At 46.6% G+C, this 26,612-nt stretch overlaps 1 protein-coding gene across 1 annotated transcript in view; it reads right to left on the bottom strand.

Moving 5' to 3' along the window:
• Window positions 1–624: 624 nt before the first annotated feature.
• LOC135243220 (C-type mannose receptor 2-like) overlaps window positions 625–26,612 on the bottom strand; it is a 79,416-nt gene continuing 53,428 nt past the window's right edge. The window contains exons 14-29 of the mRNA XM_064314874.1: window positions 25,468–25,610; window positions 25,019–25,115; window positions 24,658–24,793; window positions 23,332–23,364; window positions 22,947–23,116; window positions 22,205–22,373; window positions 21,585–21,727; window positions 20,493–20,607; window positions 19,998–20,158; window positions 16,372–16,480; window positions 12,240–12,478; window positions 10,952–11,117; window positions 9,344–9,493; window positions 8,010–8,129; window positions 7,441–7,629; window positions 625–5,659 (exon numbers count right to left, since the gene is read on the bottom strand). Of these exons, the coding sequence (XP_064170944.1) occupies window positions 5,406–5,659; window positions 7,441–7,629; window positions 8,010–8,129; window positions 9,344–9,493; window positions 10,952–11,117; window positions 12,240–12,478; window positions 16,372–16,480; window positions 19,998–20,158; window positions 20,493–20,607; window positions 21,585–21,727; window positions 22,205–22,373; window positions 22,947–23,116; window positions 23,332–23,364; window positions 24,658–24,793; window positions 25,019–25,115; window positions 25,468–25,610 (2,394 nt within the window). The 3' untranslated portion in view covers window positions 625–5,405. The remainder of the gene's footprint in view (window positions 5,660–7,440; window positions 7,630–8,009; window positions 8,130–9,343; window positions 9,494–10,951; window positions 11,118–12,239; window positions 12,479–16,371; window positions 16,481–19,997; window positions 20,159–20,492; window positions 20,608–21,584; window positions 21,728–22,204; window positions 22,374–22,946; window positions 23,117–23,331; window positions 23,365–24,657; window positions 24,794–25,018; window positions 25,116–25,467; window positions 25,611–26,612) is intronic.

The raw sequence follows: 26,612 nt of genomic DNA, 5'->3' as shown, positions 1-26,612 counted from the left end.
CTTTTTACTCCAAAAAACGTTCTTTGAAAAAACCAGGTTCTTGGTAGACCGTATCTTTTTTCTTGCAAGGAACCCTTAAGAAACCTTTTCTTCAAAAAATAGCTCTTCAGATGAAAACGGTGGAACCTCCAAGATTAACCCATTTTTAGCCCTTTTTTTTACCAAGAATGTAATGCGCATGCACTTGGACACCAAAAAATGCAAGTATGGTACAAGTTCTGGTCCAATTAAAAAATGAAGTTACTTTGTAACTTCAGATCTCAAGGTGTTAAAGTTTGACTATCTGAAGTATATTATATGGAGTATAGAGTCATGTTCTCATATCCATGAGTGTTCGGCACAGGAGTGGATCCCGAACAGGCACAGGCTTGAACAGAGCAAGGTGTCAGATAACACACTAGCATAAACTTCATCTGATGCAGACACGGATTTGAGGACGATAGAGTTGAACCCAGTTGAAAAATTGTCACATGATCAACAACAGATACGCCCAAGCATATGTACATGCACATGTATAAGCATATGTGTATGTACAGCCTGCATGAGACTGACTCAAAAAAAGAAATTGATTGCATAACATCACAAAACCACATATACATTCAATGATCATAGCGGTGCCACTGCTTTACAGAGCAAACATATACTTTATTCATTTCATTAAAAAACAAAAATAACAGGTGCTTATTTCAAACTCCTGCAACAGGGATGTAAAATTAACATCAAACCTTCTTCATCGGCCCAGACTGAGAAAACCGCAAATCTTGGCTCAGAACCGACTCACGAATGCTCTTCTCCACAGCTGGCTACGCTCAGGATCACTACACAGCTTGTACACCAGGGGGCAGTGCTGAAACCAATCCAGTCCTGTATTGTTCTTCTGCGTACTCCTCTCTTCCCATCGTACTTTCTGTTTGCATTTTTAGGACGTCCTCCCTCCCTGCTCTCCTTTAACTCTCCCCTCCTTTTGCTACGTCCCTCCACCACTCGTTTCTCACACACAGTGCATGACTAACAGGCCATGTTGTCTGCACAGAAGCCTATGCTTAATTCAGATAAAATGTCTGGCTTCTGAACCAGTCAATCAACTCAACAGATATCACAGCAAGGGAACTGCGTGAGTCTGCCATGGCATGGGGACTGATGGAAAAATGAGACCACATCCTAAGGAACAGCACATTCAGTGGACGAGGTCTCCTAAACGAGTAGAAACAGAAACTCTTCTTTCAGGACATTAACCTATTCCACTCAAAGTTAAGGACTCTCCACAATCAAACAAGAAAGAAACAGATAAAAAGAAATAAAGGAGGTGAAGCTTTGGGATAAAATTTCTTAAAAATCAGAAACTTGGTAAATTAACAACCCCACCACCCCTCTACCCTGCCCAGACAGATATTGCAGGCTGATGTATTTCCCATTGTAGGAGTGAGTGACTGACTGTCCAATGGCAGACAGCGTGTGAGTATTTCTCATTGTAGGAGTGAGTGACTGACTGACCAATGGCAGACAGCGTGTGAGTATTTCTCATTGTAGGAGTGAGTGACTGACTGACCAATGGCAGACAGCGTGTGAGTATTTCTCATTGTAGGAGTGAGTGACTGACTGACCAATGGCAGACAGCGTGTGAGTATTTCTCATTGTAGGAGCGACTGACTGACTGACCAATGGCAGACAGTGTGTGAGTATTTCTCATTGTAGGAGCAAGTGACTGACTGACCAATGGCAGACAGTGTGTGGGTATTTCTCACTGGAGGAGCGACTGACTGACTGACCAATGGCAGACAGTGTGTGGGTATTTCTCATTGTAGGAGCAAGTGACTGACTGACCAATGGCAGACAGTGTGTGGGTATTTCTCACTGGAGGAGCGACTGACTGACTGACCAATGGCAGACGGTGTGAGAGTATTTCTCACTGGAGGAGCTAGCAGAGACTGTAAAAAATATGGACAAAGCTACTGCGACGTCACCCATTGCCTCTCCGTGGGTCTCTAAAACAGGTTTTGAAGCGGGCGTGGGCGTGGCTATGTTGTCGATTTGGAGCCAAAACCATAAGCGGTCTTGTGATTAATGTGATTGACAGTCCGGTGCGGAAAAGCCCATCAACCTGAACGAACGATTGCAGAACGAACTTGAGGCTAGCTGACTGTCTGCCGTTATGTTTTAAAATATATTATCAAATGTTTACGGAGTTTAATTTCCATCCGTGACTGTACTGTGTCATGTAATCACGTTATATGTATGACATTAATAATACAATTATGTTCAGTTATCTTCAATTTATGTTTCTCAGCAAAACGAATATGCTTAGCTAGCATATCAGCTTGCCAGTGAGCTAGGTAGGCTATCCATGGTTAGCTCACGGATTAGCAATATGAACCACAGGGGAAGAACATCGACTACACTAATGGTCACTCAATCAGAGACGTGTAGGCTACTGGTGATTTGACTAGGCTAATTTTCATACAACTGTCTGGTAGACCTGCTGTTAACCGAGCAAATTATTGTCGTAGGTTTTCACCACAGTCAGTTAATGAGCCAGTAACTGCTACTAGCTACTCCATCGCCATCTGTGGTGTTCACTTGCTGGGTGACGCTAGCTGACCGATCGTTCGCAAGTCACTTTCTACCGAATAAAAATGAACACTGTCAGCGATGATTAACAAATCTACCAAGTATTTTAATAACTGATCTGCAGGCGTGTAAATATGACAACGCACTTTGTACAGCAAGTTTTCCACCTGGTGCATGAAGACAAAAATAATGTACATTGAATTTCTAATTATTATTAGGCTTTTTTTTTCTTCTTGTAAATCATCAAAACCAATGGAGAAAAGCCAATATACGCAAGGAGCCCCCAGGACCGATTCTGAGAACCACTGTCTTAAATGCTCTTGTCGGTCTCTTAAATGTTAAAAACATGTTCCTTTCTAAGTGCCAGTCTTACAAAGATGGTTAATTTCGTTAAATTGTGTGTGTGTGATTTCATCGTGTGTTGTATGCTATTCAGCAAATAAACCTTAAGACTCTTCATTCGCTTCGTGAAACTGAAAATTTTGCAATGTTTATCCCAAAATCGGGATTATAGTAGCTTTGCCACATGCGTGAAGCATGGCCCAGGTAGACATTTACGGAATGTACACGACTGACAAGCCGTCAAACACGTTTGACAGATTGAATATTTGCCGGTTAGGGTTAGCTAGCTAGTCAAATAGCTTGGTAGCCGAAGTTGCAAAGTTTTAGCATAGGCTACTGGACTACCAAATATAGCAAGCTGATTACGCTTTCTGCCAACTAATTATTTGGTTAAGTAGGCTAAAGGAAATAGTAAAAATGACTCGCCTACCTAAAAACTTAAGAGGAGGATTATTTTACGGTCGTCTACTGCAGCTGTAAATAGCACATGCCATAATGAAATCACTACGAAATGGGATGCCTGCATTTTCTGACTTCGCACAGACTTACATGGAAACCGGATATGAAAACACCTATACTGGAGCCAACCGTAGTGGCGCTAGTGAGCAACCAGGAACAACAAGACCAGGAAATGAGCTTCAAAAACGAAGTCTGGTTTTGGCCGCTTGGGAGCTAGTGACTGATTGACCAATGGCAGACAACGTGAGAGTATTTCTCATTGCAGGAGCAAGTGACTGACTGACCAATGGCAGACGGCGTGAGAGTCAGGTACAGAATTCATGCTCTTTCCTGGCTCAATAACCACCAGTGATTGGTGAATGTTCATGTATAACTCATGACAATTACCATTTTCAATTTATCTGATTACATTACATTTGCATTACATTTATTTGGCAGATGCTTTTATCTGAAGCAACATACAGTAAGTGCAGGTCTGATCACACAACCCACTCTAAGGCCAGTTTTTAATTTAAGAAATTTTAGTGATTCAGTGATTTTTTGTTTTTTGTTATGTATAATGTACTGTGTAGTAGCACTTGCCTGTAATTCTGAGTAATAACTAATCACTGCAGCTTCAAGTCGCAGCTGTTTAACATAAGAAGCCTGCTTTTTCAAATGGCAGGGCCGCTTACGGGATGAGCAAACATGGCGACTGGAGCGCTGTTACCATGGCTGCAGATAGGGCGACTACATGCAGCGTGACACCGATTCTTAATCACATCTCTACCACAGAGTGACACCGATTCTTAACCACATCCCTCACTGTGGAGTCACACGGATTATTAATCACATCTCTCACCAGAGTGACACCGATTATTAATCACATCTCTCACTGTGGAGTCACACCGATTCTTAATCACATCTCTCACTGTGGAGTCACACCGATTATGAATCACATATCTCACTGTGACCTGTTTCTCCAGCACTCTCCTACCTGTTTGAAATCTGAAGGTCAGTCAGCAGCTCTACTCAAGCAATACCCAAAACGCAGGCCCCCCCTTTCACAAACGGAGAAGGAGTAGCAGAGACCAGGGCTGCCCCACCCAGAATTTACATTTCCCAACAATAATTCATTCACAATAGCTGCACTGCTCAAAAACTTCAGCTTCACTGCAGATATACTTGGATGTGTCATAATAGAGGGCTGGTATGTGTATAACAGGTATTCAGATCCAGGTTTGACATGGTGCTGGATGCTCTCTAGAGTCTACACTGTAGGTAAATGATGAGCATCGACTGTCTGAATGTCCTCCTCTCATCATTATATTCTAATGTTCTTAAGTACAGAGGGAAGCTGTCATAGCCCACAAAACATGGCAGCTCATCACCTGGAACAGCAGTGACTCAGCATTTAATGCAGCAGGGCACAATTCATGTGAGACAGCAAGAGCATTACAGCAGCTTCAGAAAGAAGGTGTTCCTTCAGGTATGCGCGTTTGAGTAGCAAAGCAGAGTAACAGACATGCTTCAGTACACTGCCGACTTCAGCACTGTTCGGGGGGGGGGGGGTAATGACCACCATATGGCATCGTTCATATGGGTGGGCCTGTGGGCTGACCAAGACAACAGAATCCGGTTGGGTGCATGTAGGAAAAGGGGCGCGTCTAAAATGGATCCGACTGGGTGCATGTAGGAAAAGGGGCACGTCTAAAATGGATCCGACTGGGTGCATGTAGGAAAAGGGGCGTGTCTAAAATGGATCCGATTGGGTGCATGTAGGGAAAGGGGTGCGTCTAAAATGGATCCGACTGGGTGCATGTAGGGAAAGGGGCGCGTCTAAAATGGATCCGACTGGGTGCATGTAGGGAAAGGGACGTGTGGCTAGGGTCACGTTGCTGAGTGGGCTGAGGGGCGGGGTCTGTAATCCGGCTCCACCCACATTGCTCCGCAGGGCTGTCTCCGCCTCTCCAGTGGAGAGGCAAGCGATGACTGGGCGTCTCCGTGCGTCCGTCTGTCCGGCCCCTGCCCCTGCGCCCTGTCCGTCCGTCCCAGGGCTACTCGGCCTGCTCGTTCAGCTCCATGTCTGACACCAGGATGTTCTTCTCCAGCTGCCCCTCGGGTGAGGCCTTGGATCGGCTGTAGCGCGCCCCCTCGAAGGCGCCCCGGGACTGCCCCCGGCCGCGACGGTACAGGAACGCCACCACTGCCAGGAGCAGAACCAGAACCAGAACCAGAATCCCCACCAGCACCGGAACCAGAGCCGGGAACCCCTCCGAATTTGACACTACCGTCACAGAAGACTCCACACCTGCACAGAGCAAATAAAATCTGTTAAATACATAATTGGGATTTAAGTTGAGTTTAAATTTCAGTCTGTACCCAGTACCCACAGAATGTTTGTCTTCCTCCTGTGTGGCTGTTCCCTCAGGTCTGCCTACTCCTTCTGTCCCCTGTGTGGCTGTTCCCTCAGGCCTCCTACTCTCTGCCCTGGTGCTGTTCCTCAGTTCTACTCCCTCTGTCCCCTGTGTGGCTGTTCCCTCAGGCCTGCCTACTCCCTCTGTCCCCTGTGTGGCTGTTCCCTCAGGTTTTCCTACTCCCTCTGTCCCCTGTGTGGCTGTTCCCTTAGGTCTGTCTACTCCCTATGTCCCCTGTGTGGCTGTTCCCTCAGGTCTCCCTACTCCCTCTGTCCCCTGTGTGGCTGTTCCTGTGACAGATAATCATGTGAAGTGCATGTGGATTGTATGTGCTAGGGTGTACTGATTTTTTGAAGTTCGTGGTGTATTGAAGTTTGTGGTGTGGTTTGTATGTGTTTGTGCGTAATTGTGAGAGTTGGTGAGTGGTTTGTATGTGTTGGTGTGTAATTGTGTGAGTCGTGAGTGGTTTGTATGTGTTGGTGTGTAATTGTGTGAGTCGGTGAGTGGTTTGTATGTGTTGGTTTGTAATTGTGTGAGTCGGTGAGTGGTTTGTATGTGTTGGTGTGTAATTGTGTGAGTCGGTGAGTGGTTTGTATGTGTTGGTGTGTAATTGTGTGAGTCGGTGAGTGGTTTGTATGTGTTGGTATGTAATTGTGTGAGTCGGTGAGTGGTTTGTATGTGTTGGTGTGTAATTGTGTGAGTCGGTGAGTGGTTTGTATGTGTTGGTATGTAATTGTGTGAGTCGGTGAGTGGTTTGTATGTGTTGGTGTGTAATTGTGTGAGTCGATGAGTGGTTTGTATGTGTTGGTGTGTAATTGTGTGAGTCGTGAGTGGTTTGTATGTGTTGGTATGTAATTGTGTGAGTCGGTGAGTGGTTTGTATGTGTTGGTTGTAATTGTGTGAGTCGGTGAGTGGTTTGTATGTGTTGGTATGTAATTGTGTGAGTCGGTGAGTGGTTTGTATGTGTTGGTGTGTAATTGTGTGAGTCGATGAGTGGTTTGTATGTGTTGGTGTGTAATTGTGTGAGTCGGTGAGTGGTTTGTATGTGTTGGTATGTAATTGTGTGAGTCGGTGAGTGGTTTGTATGTGTTGGTGTGTAATTGTGAGTCGGTGAGTGGTTTGTATGTGTTGGTGTGTAATTGTGTGAGTCGGTGAGTGGTTTGTATGTGTTGGTTTGTAATTGTCTGAGTCGGTGAGTGGTTTGTATGTGTTGGTTTGTAATTGTCTGAGTCGGTGAGTGGTTTGTATGTGTTGGTGTGTAATTGTGAGTTGGTGAGTGGTTTGTATGTGTTGGTGTGTAATTGTGTGAGTCGGTGCGGCTGGTGTGCGGTTGGTGTGCAGTTTGTGTGTGTCTGTATGAGTTAGTGTGCGGTTGGTGTGCGGTATGTGTGGTTTGTGCGTGCTGCTCACTCTGCAGGGTTTTGCAGACCACGGCCTGCGTGCAGTTGGTGTGTGTCTGTATGAGTTAGTGTGCGGTTGGTGTGCGGTTGGTGTGTGTCTGTATGAGTTAGCGTGTGGTTGGTGTGCGGTATGTGTGTGGTTTGTGTGTGTCTGTATGAGTTAGTGTGCGGTTGGTGTGTGTCTGTATGAGTTAGTGTGCGGTTGGTGTGTGTCTGTATGAGTTAGCGTGCGGTTGGTGTGCGGTATGTGTGTGTGGTTTGTGCGTCCTGCTCACTTTGCAGGGTCTTGCAGACCACGGCCTGCGTGCGGTTGGTGCAGGGCCCAGGCATCCACAGCCCGCTGCTGCTCTGGACCCAGAAGCAGGTGTTGGCCGACAGCATGCTCAGATTGGTGTCCTGCACCTCCCAGTTGGTGAACCCCACCTCCTTCTTCCCCCAGGTGTCCGGCCAAGCCAGGCTGCCCCCTGCAGGCCACAGAAGGGACAGACACGTCACCGCTGAACTCTGAACGGTTTGGGCGCCACGGAAACTCACAGATCATTTCTGAAGGGCTGATGCCCACTTCTGTTCTTAATTAGAGTTTAATTAGCCATTAATTAGAGTTTAATTAGCCCTATTATGACATGATCTGATATTTTAGTGCCATTTACTCACAAGCTCATGAAGGCCAGCTGAAGAGTTCTTTAGTCCCCTTGAGTTTTGGTCTCAACTATAGGTGAACTGGTGCTGGTATATACAGCTAAGTGAGTCAGGCTAATTGGGGGGGAACGGATTAGGCCCTTGAGGAATGGGGGATACCAGGCCTGGCTCACAGTGTGCATGGCTACTTTTCGGGGATTCTTACCCCTGCTGTTGACGGACAGACCCAGCCAGACCCCCTGGGCCTGATCTTCATATCCCCGCAAGTGCTCCCACACAAACGTGTTCTCTGTCTCATCCAGGATGGACAGCAGCTCCGCACCCACTGAGAGAGAGAGAGAGGGAGGGAAAGAGAGGGAGCGAGAGAGGGAGCAAAGACACACATGAAAATTGCAATGATACAAGTGGATGCGGTGTGCAGTATCTCTGTGCTGTATGTGTAGTATCTCTGTGCAGTATCTGTGCTGTATCTGTGCAGCATGTGTGTGCAGTATCTGTGTGAAGTATCTCTGTGTTGTATGTGCAGTATCTCTGTGCTGCATCTGTGTGCAGTATCACTGTGCTGTATGTGCTGTATCTCTGTGCAGTATGTGTAGTATCTCTGTGCTGTATTTCTATGCCGTATCTCTGTGCTGTATATGCTGTATCTCTGTGCTGTATCTGTGAGCAGTATCTCTGTGCTGTATCTGTGTGCCATATCTCGGTGCAGTATGTTCTGTATCTCTGTGCTGTATCTGTGTGCCATATCTCTGTGCAGTATGTTCTGTATCTCTGTGCTGTATGTGCTGTATCTCTGTGCAGTATGTGCTGTATCTCTGTGCAGCATGTCTGTATCTCTGTGCAGTATGTTCTGTATCTCTCTGCTGTATGTGCTGTATCTCTGTGCAGTATGTTCTGTATCTCTGTGCTGTATGTCTGTATCTCTGTGCTGTATGTCTGTATCTCTGTGCAGTATGTTCTGTATCTCTGTGCAGTATGTCTGTATCTCTGGTGCTGTATGTCTGTATCTCTGTGCAGTATGTTCAGTATCTCTGTGCTGTATCTCTGTGCAGTATGTGCTGTATCTCTGTGCAGTATGTCTGTATCTCTGTGCAGTATGTTCTGTATCTCTGTGCTGTATGTGCTGTATCTCTGTGCTGTATGTGCTGTATCTCTGTGCAGTATGTGCTGTATCTCGGTGCTGTATGTCCGTATCTCTGTGCAGTATGTCTGTATCTCTGTGCTGTATGTGCTGTATCTCTCTGCAGTATGTCTGTATCTCTGTGCTGTATCTTCTGTGCAGTATGTGCTGTATCTCTGTGCTGTACCTCTGTGCAGTATGTGCTGTATCTCTGTGCTGTATCTGTACAGTATGTTCTGTATCTCTGTGCAGTATGTGCTGTATCTCTGTGCTGTATGTGCTGTATCTCTGTGCAGTATGTGCTGTATCTCTGTGCTGTATCTGTGCAGTATGTGCTGTATCTCTGTGCTGTATCTGTACAGTGTGTGCTGTATCTCTGTGCTGTATCTGTACAGTATGTGCTGTATCTCTGTTCTCACCACTGGCGCAGGTCTTGTTGGCCTCCCGGTGCTGTTGCAGCCGCTCCAGGTGGAAGGAGTAGCAGAAGTTGCGGAAGGGAACCCAGCTCCACCCGCCCAGCGGCCGGGGACAGAACCCAGAGAAACGCCAGGGATGATCACTGCCTGGCCCTGAGACAGAGAGGCTCTTACAGCTCTAACGAGCATGCATGTAATTGCACACACACACTCTCTCTCACACACACACACACACACACACCTACACACAGATACACACCTACACACACACACACACACACACCTACACACAGATACACACCTACACACACACACACACACACACACACACACACCTACACACACACACATACACACACTCACACACACAAACACACACACATACACACATAACTGCACACATACACACATACACACACAGATACTCTCACACACACACACACACACCTACACACACACTCTCACACACACACACACACACACACTCTCTCACACACACACACACCACACACACACACTCTCTCACACACACACACACACACCTACACACACACACACACACTCTCTCTCACACACACACACACACCTACACACACACACACACAGATACTCTCACACACAAACACACACACATACACACAGACACACACAGTCTCACACACAAACACACACACACATACACACACACACACACATAATTGCACACACACACACATACACACATAACTGCACACATTCACACACACACAAACATACACACACACATACATAAACACACACACACATAACTGTGCACACACACACAAACACACACATACACGCAGACACACAGACACAGACACACACAAGAGCACGCACACACACATAACTGCACATAATCACATACACATACTTACACACACACATATACACACACACACACACACACACACACACACACACACACATAACTGCACACATACACACACACTGTCTCTCTCTCACACACACACACACACAGTATAATATCCCTCTCTATGTAGTTGTCGACGGACTGTTCTTGCTGGCACAGTCTGATCACTTCCTGCACTGACATTCTCAAACACTTGAGGAAGAGTTGCTCTTCTGTTTCTTCTTACATATCACACTAAGGCACAAGCATCATGGTCATTGCACGTGCACTTTCGACCACAATTTCCAACCCTATTTACTGATGTCTTTCCCATAGATCACTTTAAGCATGATTGTTCCTACTGAAACACAAGCCAGTTGAGCAGTGTTTGTGACTGAAGCTCCTGATATCCGTGCCCCAATAATGAACCATCTTTCAAAGATCTTTTTCTCCTGCCATCTTGATCCAAAATTGAGGTCAACTGGGCCTGCTCAACATTCTTATACATGCCACAGAGCATGATAGGATTGTAATTGCTTAATTATATTATGCAGTACACCTGTATGGAAGCGTCTGCATTTGTTATGTTTCTTCACTCATTTATTCAGGTTTTCCCCTTAAATTGTCACATACATGTACATACATAAACACAAACATACATAAATGCACACACACACACCGACACGCATGCACACGCATACACACACACATACATACACACAAAGAAGCATGAACAGTACCTGTGTTCAGCTGACAGACTGAAAAGTCCAATTTATCCTCGCAGGGCCTCACGCCCCATTGGCCGGTATGTACCATGTGACCACACCCCATTGTGTGGCTTGGCTTCCCATTGAACCAGTTGCTGTAGGTCACTGGCCCTGCCCCCTGCCAGGAGTAACTGCGGGCCTGAGCAAAACACAGGCAGGTCAAAGGTCAAGGGTCAACGTTCGGCTCCCTCCCTCCCTATTCTGTATACTCAGCCATGTGCATGTATACACATGAGGACACACATATACGCACAGTCACATGTCCAGCCAAAGACAAAAGCCCTGATATCAACAGATTTTCTTTCATTTTTAAATAGACGTGGTGCCCTTGCCACACAATTAATTTTCGGTTCTCACAGTATTCTCTCATAGACTTACATGCATGGATAATCTAACACTGTCAAAATCTGTTTATGATCACAGAGGCTTCTGTCTTGCAAGACTGGGCAAAGCAGTCCTCTGACTCATACAGCTTAAAAAATTGTAGGGCTGTCGTACAACATAACAGTACAGTACCACAGTTTTTCCATTTTGTTCCTGGCATGCTTTCTGCTCATTGACCAGCAGGTGTCGCTGTAGCCCATGCAGTGAATTTCAGCACAGTTTCACCACATGAATAATCGATTAGCCAATGGGTAATTACAGTCATAATGGTTCTGCTCCTAAACTACAATGTAGAAAACGAAATGAGTGACACCCTCTGCATATCTAAGAGTGACATCGTACCTGAGAAATAAACTATCAGAGGGAACTTTTTTAAAGACGGAACTCATTTATCTTACAAAACCTGCAAGTGCACTACACCTTGCAGATCACTACGATAACATTTCTGAGATTACGGACACATTTAAATTGCTGTGAATGAGAGAACAGAGGTAGAGACGGGGCAAACAGCTACTTCTTAGCAAACAGCAAATCCTGCCACCAGCTGACTTCACAAATATATATTTTTATCATGGGAATCATGATAATAATACATTTTTTGGTCTATTTGAATAACTCCCTGCTTTGTTGGCACATTAGGCACAGCTGTCCAAAAAGCTATTTGAAAAATGACTCCCTAGAGGGAAGGAGATAAGAACAGAAGAGAGATGACTGTACTTCTGAAAGAGACAGCTACCATACGTACGCAAAAAGATTCACACATTCAACTGAAAACATTTCATGATTATTAGCCAGCCTGCCCTTTGTGTATGAGATAATGCTCTAACCGGAACATTCCCCAGGCAGCGCTCAGAACATGGCTGCCGCCGCCTCTCACCCCGTTGCCGTAGAGACCGATCCAGGCTGGCCACCGCAGGGTGCTTAAGAGCAGGGTGAGGTAGGCCTGCTGGAAAGGGTCCTGCACGGAGGCCAGCGTGGCGTTCAGCGAGTCGCACACGTGCACCGCCCCCGTCCAGTCCAGCGGCCGGCTCAGCACGCGGTACGTCACCCCCCCGAACTCCAGCGGTCCCGAGGCGGAGGGGGGGAAAGCATCCACGCTCGGGGGCAGGGCTTGATCTGAGAGAAAACAGCACACACACACATTTACACAAGCACACACACACACATACATTTCCACACAGATTTACGCACAGATTTACGCACACACACATACATTTACACACAGATTTACACACACATTTACGCATGCACTCACACACACACATACGCACACACACACATTTACGCACGCATGCACACACACACATTTATACACACACGCACACACACACATTTATACACGCACACACATTTATACACGCACGCACGCACACACACACACACATTTATACACGCACGCACGCACACACACACACACATTTATACACGCATGCACGCACGCACACACACATACACACACATTTATACACACACGCACACACACACAGATTTATACACGCACACACATTTATACACGCACGCACGCACACACACACACACATTTATACATGCACACACGCACGCACACACACTTTATACACGCACGCACGCACGCGCACACACACATTTATACACGCATGCACACACACACACACACATTTATACACACACGCACGCACATACACACACACACACACATTTATACATGCACACACGCACACACACACACATTTATACATGCACGCAGGCACACACACACACACACATTTATACACGCACGCGCGCACACACATTTATATACGCATGCACGCACACACACACACATTTATACACGCACGCACGCACACACACACATTTATATATGCACGCACGCATGCACACACACACATTTATACATGCACGCACGCACACACACACACACACATTTATACACGCAAGCACGCACACACACACACACATTTATACATGCACGCACGCACACACACACACACATTTATACGCACGCACACACACACATTTATACATGCACGCACGCACGCACGCACACACACACACATTTATACGCACGCACACACACACATTTATACACACACGCACACACACACAGATTTATACACGCACACACATTTATACATGCACGCACGCACGCACCCATTTACTCCAGCAACCCTGCCAGCCCGGGCCTTTGGCAGGGCTAGCAGCCACAGCCATAGTTGGGTTGAACTTGGCCTAGCACTTAGATGGAAGACTTAGGGAAATAGCTTGCTGCTGGATGAGGTGTTGGTGGGCCAGCAGGGGGCACTCTTTCTTCTGCAGAGAGTAGAAACCAAAGGCCCAATCACAGTGACTGTGCTGCAGAGGGCCTCAACACAGTGACTGTGCTGCAGAGGGCCCCAACCACAGTGACTGTGCTGCAGAGGGCCCCAACCACAGTGACTGTGCTGCAGAGGGCCCCAAACACAGTGACTGTGCTGCAGAGGGCCCCAACACAGTGACTGTGCTGCAGAGGGGCTCAACACAGTGACTGTGCTGCAGAGGGTCCCAACACAGTGACTGTGCTACAGAGGGCCCCAACAGTGACTGTGCTACAGAGGGCCCCAACACAGTGACTGTGCTGCAGAGGGCCCCAACCACAGTGACTGTGCTGCAGAGGGCCCCAACCAGGCCCGGCGCCAGGATGAAGTGACTGAGGGGGCAGTTAAAACAGTAGGTTATCATCCCGCTATGCCTATTTCAGAATTTTTTCATCCTGCAGGTGGCAATATAGTGGCGTTTTGACTAGATGCGAACGATTCCATACCTTAACTTTTCCATGTGTTTGTGCGTCATGGCCAGAAATAGGAATATTTGGGGGAGATTGCTAGGTCACCACCTAAAATTGGTCTCGTGGTAGGTTTAATGAAATTCATTGATTTAACCATGCAATGGCCTCTGAAAGGCTAAATAACAACAACACAAGACTACTGTTTCTAAATCAAATACATTCATTTCACAGCAGTGGTGAAGCCAGTATTAAACCTGAGTGTCCTCGCACAATTTAGGGAATCGGAGCACTCGGAAAGTAGGTCTACAATACGCAGAATAATAGAATTTATGAACGATTCTAACCACTGACCTTGCTTGCCGCCGGCGTAACATCTTCTGCGGCTGGTGGAGCCAGCAGATTAAGTTTGGGCTCTGCGATATCATTGCTGCTGCTGTGGCTACTGGCCTCGGCTGGGGTCACTACGGTGTTTTCTCTCTTCTTACAGAGCCACATTCTGATATCCAACTTTATTCCTGAACTGCTTTTTGGCTAAGCAAACAAGCTACGTAACGTGATGGCGAAAGTTGAACTAACTATTTAGCAAGTAAACTAGCTTGAGTGTTAAAGGTTTTAACTTTTCATTTTTTTTTTTTTATCATTACATTACATTACAGGCATTTGGCAGACGCTCTTATTCAGAGTGACGTACAACAACGTGTATAACCATAACCAGGAACAAGTGTGTTGAAAACCCTAGAGAGAAGTACCGTTTCCAAGTGCAGGGAACAACCGCATAGTTCAACTTGGACCCTGTAGGTTAAACTGATTAACACTAACACAAACAAAAACAGCAACAACGCAGTCTATGCAAAAAATGCAAGCAGTAGTTAAGACACGAGTGCATTAACTAAGTCAACTAAGAAACAGCTACCTAGTTACAACCCTAAGCTTACAGTCAATTTAGAGATTACAGGGAGGTAGGGAGGGATGGGGAGAGGTGCAGCCTGAAGAGGTGAATCACATCGCGTACAGCGTGCCGTGAGGTGCAAATCTAATAAATAAATCTCTTGACAACGCACAACAAACAGCGCAGACCGTGCTTCTAAAATAACAGCGCTATATTTCAAAACAATGTTTGAATGCTGTTTGTGCATTTGGAAAAGAGACTGGATCTGGTAACAAGCTTCAAATATTTTATGGGGGAAAACTTCAAAGAAGGTGTTTCATTACTGTCGTCTCTATGACACTTGTATCTCAGCCAATATTTTTGTTGTTTTTGCTATTTTTCTATAGGGGGGGCAGAAAATACAACTGAGGGGGCAAAGCCCCCACTTGCCCCCTCGTGGCACCAGGCCTGGCTCCAACCCAGTGACTCTGCTGCAGAGGGCCCAAACACAGTGAGTGTGTGTGTGAATGTGTGTGTGTGTGAAGGTGTGTGTGAGTGTGTGTGTGAGTGTGAGTGTGCGTGTGTGTGCGAGTGTGTGTGTGAGTGTGTGTGTGTGAGTGTGTGTGTGTGAGTGTGTGTGTGTGTGAGTGTGTGTGTGTGAGTGTGTGCGAGTGTGTTTGTGAATGTGTGTGTGTGTGTGAGTGTGTGTGTGAATGTGTGTGCGAGTGGTGTGTGAATGTGTGTGTGTGTGTGTGTGTGAGTGTGTGCGAGTGTGTGTGTGAATGTGTGTGTGTGTGAGTGTGTGTGTGAATGTGTGTGTGTGTGAGTGTGTGTGTGAATGTGTGTGTGAGTGTTAGTGTGCGTAAGTGCGTGTGTGTGAGTGTTAGTGTGCGTAAGTGTGTGCGTGCGTAAGTGTGTGTGTGTGAGTGTGTGTGTGTGTGTGTGAGTGTGTGTGTGTGAGTGTGTGCGAGTGTGTGTGTGTGTGTGAGTGTGTGCGAGTGTGTATGTATGTGAGTGTGTATGTGTGTGTGTGTGTATGTGTGTGTGCGTAAGTGTGTGTGTGAGTGTTAGTGTGCGTAAGTGCGTGTGTGTGAGTGTGTATGTGTGTGTGCGTAAGTGTGTGTGTGACTGTGTGTGTGTGTGAGTGTGTGTGTGAATGTGTGTGTGAGTGTTAGTGTGCGTAAGTGTGTGTGTGTGAGTGTGTGTGTGTGTGAGTGTGTGCGAGTGTGTGTGTGTGTGTGAGTGTGTGCGAGTGTGTGTGTGACTGTGTGTGTGTGTGAGTGTGTGTGTGAATGTGTGTGTGAGTGTTAGTGTGCGTAAGTGCGTGTGTGTGAGTGTGTATGTGTGTGTGCGTAAGTGTGTGTGTGAGACGCTGCTGTCTCCGCCTCTCCTCAGTACCTTTACTCTTCTGACAGACGAAGCCGTGCCTCTCCACCTCGCATCTTCGGGACGCCCACATCCCAGCGTTCTTCTTTGGGTTCCCGTGAAGCACCACCACACAGTTCACCTGCCACACATCGTCAGTAGGGGGCGTCATTACAACAGCCAGCATGGAATGAGCATTGGAGGGGCAAAAATAAAAACCTCTGTTTTACGTTTGGAACAACAAATCATTTTCATGGTTACATACTTTGCTATAACATGAGGCACAGAAGGTATTATTTGATCATGAAACAGGTGCACTTAAGAAGCGTTTGTACAAGTGAGGACCTTGAAACAGCAGGATTGCCAACAGCCTGAGACAGAGGCGCTTCCACTGGTTTTCCACAAAGAACACGGAACACTGATGTATTAACAATTCAGCATGAACTGAGTGGGCATGCAGACTCGAGCTCTTATTCACAAATGACCCTAGAACAGTAGAGAACTTCGCTGGGCATGCATGTGTGAAGAGAGCTCCTGACCTGATTACTAGAGAACCATAAAAAAGTAGTCTGTTTACTAGCTGGCAAACAAACTTTAGCTGTAACCTTTCTAACTCTAGCCAAATTTGCCATCAACCCATAAGGAAAATACAAGGAATCTATTCCAGAATGCTATGACAAATCAATTTCACTAATAAACATGAAACAAGTTAGGACAGTGTGTGAATAGACAGATTAGAGGCAGTTAGGACAGTGTGTGAATAAACAGACAGATTAGAGGCAGTTAGGACAGTGTGTGAATAAACAGATTAGAGGCAATTGGGACATGTGTGAATAGACAGATTAGAGGCAGTTAGGGCATGTGGGAATAAACAGATTAGAGGCAGTTAGGACAGTGTGTGAATAAACAGATTAGAGGCAGTTAGGACAGTGTGTGAATAAACAGATTAGAGGCAGTTAGGACAGTGTGTGAATAAACAGATTAGAGGCAGTTAGGACAGTGTGTGAATAAACAGACAGATTAGAGGCAGTTAGGACAGTGTGTGAATAAACAGATTAGAGGCAGTTAGGACAGTGTGTGAATAAACAGATTAGAGGCATTTAGGACATGTGGGAATAAACAGATTAGAGGCAGTTAGGACAGTGTGTGAATAAACAGATTAGAGGTAGTTAGGACAGTGTGTGAATAAACAGATTAGAGGCAGTTAGGACATGTGTGAATAAACAGATTAGAGGCAGTTAGGACAGTGTGTGAATAAACAAACAGATTAGAGGCAGTTAGGACAGTGTGTGAATAAACAGACAGATTAGAGGCAGTTAGGACAGTGTGTGAATAAACAGATTAGAGGCAGTTACTTAGGACAGTGTGTGAATAAACATATTAGAGGCAGTTACTTAGGACAGTGTGTGAATAAACAGATTAGAGGCAGTTACTTAGGACAGTGTGTGAATAAACAGATTAGAGGCAGTTAGGACAGTGTGTGAATAAACAGATTAGAGGCAGTTAGGACAGTGTGTGAATAAACAGATTAGAGGCAGTTAGGACATGTGTGAATAAACAGATTAAAGGCAGTTATGACAGTGTGTGAGTAAACAGATTAGAGGCAGTTAGGACATGTGGGAATAAACAGATTAGAGGCAGTTAGGACATGTGGGAATAAACAGATTAGAGGCAGTTATGACAGTGTGTGAATAAACAGATTAGAGGCAGATACTTAAAACAGTGTGTGAATAAACAGATTAGAGGCAGTTAGGACAGTGTGTGAATAAACAGATTAGAGGCAGATACTTAAGACAGTGTGTGAATAAACAGATTAGAGGCAGATACTTAAGACAGTGTGTGAAGGAAAAACAGGTTAGAGGCAGTTAGGACATGTGGGAATAAACAGATTAGAGGCAGTTAGGACATGTGGGAATAGACAGAGTAGAGGCAGTTAGGACATTGTGTGAATAAACAGATTAGAGGCAGTTAGGACATGTGTGAATAAACAGATTAGAGGCAGATACTTAAAACAGTGTGTGAATAAACAGATTAGAGGCAGTTAGGACAGTGTGTGAATAAACAGATTAGAGGCAGATACTTAAGACAGTGTGTGAATAAACAGATTAGAGGCAGATACTTAAGACAGTGTGTGAAGGAAAAACAGATTAGAGGCAGTTAGGACATGTGGGAATAGACAGAGTAGAGGCAGTTAGGACATTGTGTGAATAAACAGATTAGAGGCAGTTAGGACATGTGTGAATAAACAGATTAGAGGCAGTTAGGACATGTGGGAATAGACAGATTAGAGGCAGTTAGGACAGTGTGTGAATAAACAGATTAGAGGCAGTTAGGACATTGTGTGAATAAACAGATTAGAGGCAGTTACTTAGGACAGTGTGTGAATAAACAGATTAGAGGCAGTTAGGACAGTGTGTGAATAAACAGATTAGAGGCAGTTAGGACAGTGTGTGAATAAACAGATTAGAGGCAGTTAGGACATGTGTGAATAAACAGATTAAAGGCAGTTATGACAGTGTGTGAGTAAACAGATTAGAGGCAGTTAGGACATGTGGGAATAAACAGATTAGAGGCAGTTAGGACAGTGTGTGAATAAACAGATTAGAGGCAGTTATGACAGTGTGTGAATAAACAGATTAGAGGCAGTTAGGACATGTGGGAATAAACAGATTAGAGGCAGTTAGGACATGTGGGAATAAACAGATTAGAGGCAGTTAGGACAGTGTGTGAATAAACAGATTAGAGGCAGTTATGACAGTGTGTGAATAAACAGATTAGAGGCAGATACTTAAAACAGTGTGTGAATAAACAGATTAGAGGCAGTTAGGACAGTGTGTGAATAAACAGATTAGAGGCAGATACTTAAGACAGTGTGTGAATAAACAGATTAGAGGCAGATACTTAAGACAGTGTGTGAAGGAAAAACAGGTTAGAGGCAGTTAGGACATGTGGGAATAAACAGATTAGAGGCAGTTAGGACATGTGGGAATAGACAGAGTAGAGGCAGTTAGGACATTGTGTGAATAAACAGATTAGAGGCAGTTAGGACATGTGTGAATAAACAGATTAGAGGCAGATACTTAAAACAGTGTGTGAATAAACAGATTAGAGGCAGTTAGGACAGTGTGTGAATAAACAGATTAGAGGCAGATACTTAAGACAGTGTGTGAATAAACAGATTAGAGGCAGATACTTAAGACAGTGTGTGAAGGAAAAACAGATTAGAGGCAGTTAGGACATGTGGGAATAGACAGAGTAGAGGCAGTTAGGACATGTGGGAATAAACAGATTAGAGGCAGTTAGGACATGTGTGAATAAACAGATTAGAGGCAGTTAGGACATGTGGGAATAGACAGATTAGAGGCAGTTAGGACATTGTGTGAATAAACAGATTAGAGGCAGTTAGGACAGTGTGTGAATAAACAGATTAGAGGCAGTTAGGACAGTGTGTGAATAAACAGATTAAAGGCAGTTAGGACAGTGTGTGAATAAACAGATTAGAGGCAGTTAGGACATTGTGTGAATAAACAGATTAGAGGCAGTTAGGACAGTGTGTGAATAAACAGATTAGAGGCAGTTAGGACGTGTGAATAAACAGATTAGAGGCGGTTAGGACACACTGGGAACGCAGATGAGATAAGAGGCAGCGCTGACGTTACCGCCTTCGTGAGCACGGGGTCTCTGCGGCCCACAGGTTCTCCAGGGGCCCAGTTACTGTAGGTGAGCCGATCTTTATTAATCCACTGGAACTGCCTTTCTGCGTCCGAGAGCCCGATCCACAGGCTGAAGCTGATGTTGGGCAACAGAGTGGTGAGAAAAGCTGTTTGAGGAGAGGAGAAAAACAAGAGGAGAGGAGAGAGGGGGGAGGTTGTGGGAGGTAGAGAAGGGAGGTGGAGAAGAAAAAGATGAGGGGGAAGAGGAAAGAGAGGAGGGGAGGGGGGAAGGGTGAGGGCTGGCAAAGTATTATTGTCCACTCCACACATATAATTTTCACACAAGCAGTGAACTGAATGTCTGCTGGCAAGGCAATCATATTTCCATACAGCAGAAACTTTTCCACTGTAAATGATAAGTATTTATATTAATAAGACAGAATGCAGTACAGAGAGGAAAAGCACAGTAACTGAGGGTGTAATAGCGAGGTGAGAGTGTACCCTGCTGCAGAGAATTGGTTAGCACCGCCAGACCAGCTCCCTGAGTCGCGCACAGGGTCTTGGCTCCTGACCATGTGACCCGCTTTGTATCCTGATGCCCGTACACCTTGTAACACTGCAGGGAGACAGGGATCACATGACCTGGGGTAAGAGACTGCAGCATGGTACAATACTGCAGGGAGACAGGGATCACATGACCTGGGGTAAGAGACTGCAGCATGGTACAATACTGCAGGGAGACAGGGATCACATGACCTGGGGTAAGAGACTGCAGCATGGTACAATACTGCAGGGGGACAGGGATCACGTCTGGGTAGAGACTGGCTGGTAAATACTGAGGACAGGATCACTGGTAAGAGACTGAAACATGGTACAATACTGCAGGGGGACAGGGATCACGTGACCTGGGGTAAGAGACTGAAGCATGGTACAATACTGCAGGGGGACAGGGATCACATGACCTGGGGTAAGAGACTGAAGCATGGTACAATACTGCAGGGGGACAGGGATCACATGACTTGGGGTAAGAGACTGCAGCATGGCCCAACCCCATTACACCAAATACACATTACACCAGGCTCCCATTACAGCAGGCTCCCATTACACCAGGCTCCCATTACACCAGGTACACATTACACCAGGCTCCCATTACAAGAGGTACACATTACACCAGGCTCCCATTACACCAGGTACACATCACACCAGGCTCCCATTACACCAGGCTCCCATTACAACAGGTACACATTACACCAGGCTCCCATTACACCAGGCTCCCATTACACCAGGTTCCCATTACACCAGGATCCCATTACAGCAGGTACACATTACACCAGGTTCCCATTACACCAGGCTCCCATTACAGCAGGTACACATTACACCAGGCTCCCATTATACCAGGCTCCCATTACACCAGGCTCCCATTACAGCAGGTACACATTACACCAGGTACCCATTACACCAGGCTCCCATTACAGCAGGTACACATTACACCAGGCTCCCATTACAGCAGGTACCCAGCAGGTGGGGCGGAGCGGGGTGTGGTCAGGTGGGACAGGGTGGGGTGGGGTCAGCTGGGGCGGAGTGGGGCTGTACCTTGCGGTGAAAAGGGGCCCAGCCATCTGGACAGCCCTCGGGCGGGGGTGGTGGGGCTCTGGTGGGCGGGTTGACAGAAGAGATGTGGACCCTCTTACAGACGTAGGGCAGGTCAGAGAAGCACTTCTGGTCACCCCACTCCTCTGGGCCGGGGGGAGAGACAGACAGCACCCAGCCCCGTGGGGCCATTAGCACACTGAGCAATGACAGTGGCCATCTCATTTTCATTTCCCCTCAGAAACAGACTGCGCCTGTCACAAACACACACCTGCAGCCACTCAGCTGTGTTAGCTGCCCTACACACAAACCTGTTCCTGCAGGCACAGGTACACACACCTGCAGCCACTCAGCTGTGTTAGCTGCCCTACACACAAACCTGTTCCTGCAGGCGCAGGTACACACCTGCAGCCACTCAGCTGTGTTAGCTGCCCTACACACAAACCTATTCCTGCAGGCGCAGGTACATACACCTGCAGCCACTCAGCTGTGTTAGCTGCCCTACACACAAACCTGTTCCTGCAGGCGCAGGTACACACACCTGCAGCCACTCAGCTGTGTTAGCTGCCCTACACACAAACCTGTTCCTGCAGGCACAGGTACACACACCTGCAGCCACTCACCTTTGTTGGCCGTCAAGTACACACACTTGCGGTCGCGGCTGATGGGGCGGGGCTTGCCGGCAGCCCAGGTGACGTAGTTGAGCACAGTGCCGTCGGCCCAGTAGAAGCGCCCGTCATTCTCCTGGGTGTGCAGCCCGACCCACCACAGGTGCCCCTCCACTTTGGTCTCCTATGAGCCAGGCAGAAGCCACAGGTTCCACAGCGAGGAGACAGGCAAGAGGCCATCAAAGCACCCTTTTAGTACTGAATGTTTCAAGACGTACAAAGAGACGCGTCATGGGGTATCCACATCCAAAATGTCTACAGAACAGCTGCACTGGTTCTGGGAGGCACTTTCACTATTACAAACCCTAAAAGTAGGGTGAACCATGTTGGACTGTGCTATACTAGTATGGTGAACTATACTCATAGGTGAGATTGACTCTGGCACAGTGAACTATACTTTAGTACAATGAGAATGACTGGTACAGAGAGATGTATTCTGGTGCCGTGAACCATTTACTGGTTACCGCTAACTGTACTTTGGTGCAGTGAAGTGCATTCTGGTACAGCAAATTATACTTTGATGCAGACAGCTGAATTCTCATTCAGAGAGATGCATTCTGGGACAGAGCTGTGTTCTGTTACAGTGAACCACATTTTGGTATGAAGAGCTGCATACTGGCGCAGTGTGCTGTGTGCTGTCACAGTGAACTGCATTCTGGTACAGAGAGCTGCATTCTGGTGCAGTTAGCTGGCTTACCTTCTGTAGGGTCTGCATTAGGAAGGCCTGCTCCTCAGGTGAATGCACAGAAACCAGGGAGGAGTGGAACCAGGTGCAGATCCGCTCGGCCTGGTTCCAGGTGGACCGATGGTCAAAGATCTTATACTCAGCATCCTGGAACTTCAGCCACTGCTGACTACTGGACTCCTCTGTGAGGAGGGGGAGGGCGGGAGGGAGAGAGAGAGAGAGAGAGAGAGAGAGGAAGGAAGAAAGGGAGGGAGAGAGAGACACACACACATCACATACCAGGAAAAATGAAAAAGCAGCAATCAGTCGACTAGGCAAAGATAACTTTGACAAAGACAAGAATACAGAATAGAATAGAATAGCATAGAATAAACAGGACACTGCAGTTTAGACTTACCTTCAGTGACATCAGGTTCCGCCTTAACAGCTCCTGAGAAGAAAACACCACATTTATTAATAATATTATCATTTCTGTTGATGTGTAAAATGCTATAGTTGGTGAGGACTATGCACTGTAGCTGGATGTGGCATCTTACATGTGCAATGCAGTGTGCAGTATTGTACAGCAAAATGCAATGCACTGCTGGGTATACTGCAGTGTGTGGAATGCAGTGCTGTATTTCTGTGCTACAGTGTGCAGTGTGTAGAATGCAGTGCTGTACTGCAGTGCTACAGTGTGCAGTGTGTAGAATGCAGTGCTGTACTGCTGTGCTACAGTGTGCGGTGTGTAGATCGCGGTGCTATATTTACGTGCTACAGTGTGCAGTGTGCAGAATGCAGTGCTGTATTTCTGTGCTACAGTGTGCAGTGTGTAGAATGCAGTGCTGTACTGCTGTGCTACACTGTGCAGTGTGTAGATTGCAGTGCTGTACTGCTGTGCTACACTGTGCAGTGTGTAGATTGCAGTGCTGTATTGCTGTGCTACAGTCTGCAGTGTGTAGATTGCAATGCTGTATTTTTGTGCTACAGTGTGCAGTGCTGTATTTCTGTGCTACAGTGTGCAGTGTGTAGACTGCAGTGCTGTACTGCTGTGCTACACTGTGCAGTGTGTAGATCGCGGTGCTATATTTCTGTGCTACAGTGTGCAGTGTGCAGAATGCAGTGCTGTATTTCTGTGCTACAGTGTGCAGTGTGTAGAATGCAGTGCTGTACTGCTGTGCTACACTGTGCAGTGTGTAGATTGCAGTGCTGTATTGCTGTGCTACAGTGTGCAGTGTGTAGATTGCAATGGTGTATTTTTGTGCTACAGTGTGCAGTGCTGTATTTCTGTGCTACAGTGTGCAGTGTGTAGGCTGCAGTGCTGTACTGCTGTGCTACACTGTGCAGTGTGTAGATCGCGGTGCTATATTTCTGTGCTACAGTGTGCAGTGTGCAGAATGCAGTGCTGTATTTCTGTGCTACAGTGTGCAGTGTGTAGAATGCAGTGCTGTACTGCTGTGCTACACTGTGCAGTGTGTAGATTGCAGTGCTGTATTGCTGTGCTACAGTGTGCAGTGTGTAGATTGCAATGCTGTATTTTTGTGCTACAGTGTGCAGTGCTGTATTTCTGTGCTACAGTGTGCAGTGTGTAGGCTGCAGTGCTGTACTGCTGTGCTACACTGTGCAGTGTGTAGATCGCGGTGCTATATTTCTGTGCTATGCTGTGCAGTGTGTAGACTGCAGTGCTGTACTGCTGCAGTGTGTTGTACGGTGTCCGCAGTGCTGCAGGAATAAGTTGAGGCACCTTTGGGAATCTTGCAGATCCAGTCCAGCTCGGACTCGCACTGTATGGCCATCCACTGCATGGTCCCCAGGTCGGCCACGGCGCACTGGCGGATGTCGTACTCATGGAAGTAGCGGCCAAAGTTGTGGTAGGAATACTGTGCCGTAGGAGCAGGGTGTCAGACGACAGCACAGACAGCTCAGCAGACAAGAGATCCAACTGCTCTCATTAAACCTAATGCAACACAGCTATTGTGTAATTGTAAATTGTGAATAAGTGTGAATGACTGCGCAGACTGGGCGATAGAGGGGCTTTGGGTGTGAGGCGAGGAATCAGAGAGGGGTGAGGGGGTGTTTGGGAGGGAGAGGGAGCGATGACTCACCCCCAGCCCGTCACTCCACTTCCAGCTCCCCTTGTCATCCGGGTTCCTGCGATTCAGCCCAATCCAGAACCAGTGCTGCTCGTGATCCTCCGACTCCCTGTGAATCACACAATCACATTATTATTATTATTATTATTATTATTATTATTATTAATGGTTATTATTAAGTACATTTTATATTCCCAAAGTGCATTACAGATTACAAGGTGCTCAAAAATTAAGCAAAGACAGTCAGTCATCTCTAAATAAAAAACATCATAAAATAAAGGCTAAAAGTAAAAAGAACAGTTAAAGAGGGTTATCCAATAAAAACGAATGAATACAAGAGGACAAACACGGTTCCGTTGAGTCAAGATGTGTAACTCAAGTGCACACAGTGAGGACGGACTGCTCTGTGCCGAATTACAGAAAGGCATGGGGAGCAGCCGAGGGCACGAGGCCCCACCCACCCGAAAGCCTCATGGAGGACCTGCCAGACGAACTGCTCCTCCTCGAAGTCGGCGATGCTGAGCAGGTGAGCTCCGTGCTGCCGGCAGAACAGGTGAGCCCGCTGCCAGCTCTGCTTCTGGTCCTGCTGTGAGAAGTGGAAGACCTGCAGGCGAGTGGGGAGCAGCGGTGAGAGGAGAGCCAGGCGGGACCCTGAGAGCCTCCCGCCTGCGTTGCCGCACACCAGACACCAGCCACGCTGCTCACAAACGCACGCTGGAGCCACCGCTACGTCCCACTAAGAAACCGAGGAAAGTTTCAGCTGTGTTGCCGAACGCTGCTTATCTGAGCCCGAATTTACGAACGAGGAGTTGCGATAGATAGGGGCTGAGAGTTTGAAGAGGGAAGGTGAATTGGCATGCTGGTATTCCGTTTGAGGACAACTAGCCACATTTTCATTAGATCTGGATTGCCTAAATGTAGTTGGAGAATGTGACATGAAGACCATCTTAGTCATTTTTCCCCCTGAAAGTTGGATTTCCATAAACGGGACCCATTTTTAGTGTCTTTGAATTGATCTTGTTTAGAGATCTTCTTTCACATCGCAGTAATTTGCCTCTCTCCATGCGCGGTACTGCTAACATAAGAAGCCACACCACTTCTATTCTTGCATGTAGTGGTCTCAGGTTGCATGCACCATAAGAATAAGTTCCAACCAAAAATTAAATTAAACATAACTGCTTGAAAAATAACAAAGCATCCCTTTCAGGTGCCACAGGGTGTACTCTGTGTCAGGTACAGGGTTTAAGGGGACGCAGAGTGTACTCTGTCAGAGGTACACAGTTTAAGGGGACGCAGAGTGTACTCTGTGTCAGGTACAGGGTTTAAGGGGACGCAGAGTGTACTCTGTGTCAGAGGTACAGAGTTTAAGGGGACGCAGAGTGTACTCTGTGTCAGAGGTACAGAGTTTAAGGGGACGCAGAGTGTACTCTGTGTCAGAGGTACACAGTTTAAGGGGACGCAGAGTATACTCTGTGTCAGAGGTGCAGGGTTTAAGGGGACACAGTCTGCTCTGTGTCAGAGGTACAGAGTTTAAGGGGACGCAGACTGTACTCTGTGTCAGAGGTACAGAGTTTAAGGGGACGCAGAGTGTACTCTGTGTCAGAGG

The sequence above is a fragment of the Anguilla rostrata genome, chromosome 17, assembly GCF_018555375.3.
Source record: "Anguilla rostrata isolate EN2019 chromosome 17, ASM1855537v3, whole genome shotgun sequence".
In the NCBI taxonomy this organism is placed as follows: Eukaryota; Metazoa; Chordata; class Actinopteri; order Anguilliformes; family Anguillidae; genus Anguilla; species Anguilla rostrata.
This window is presented reverse-complemented; position numbering and strand designations above follow the sequence as displayed.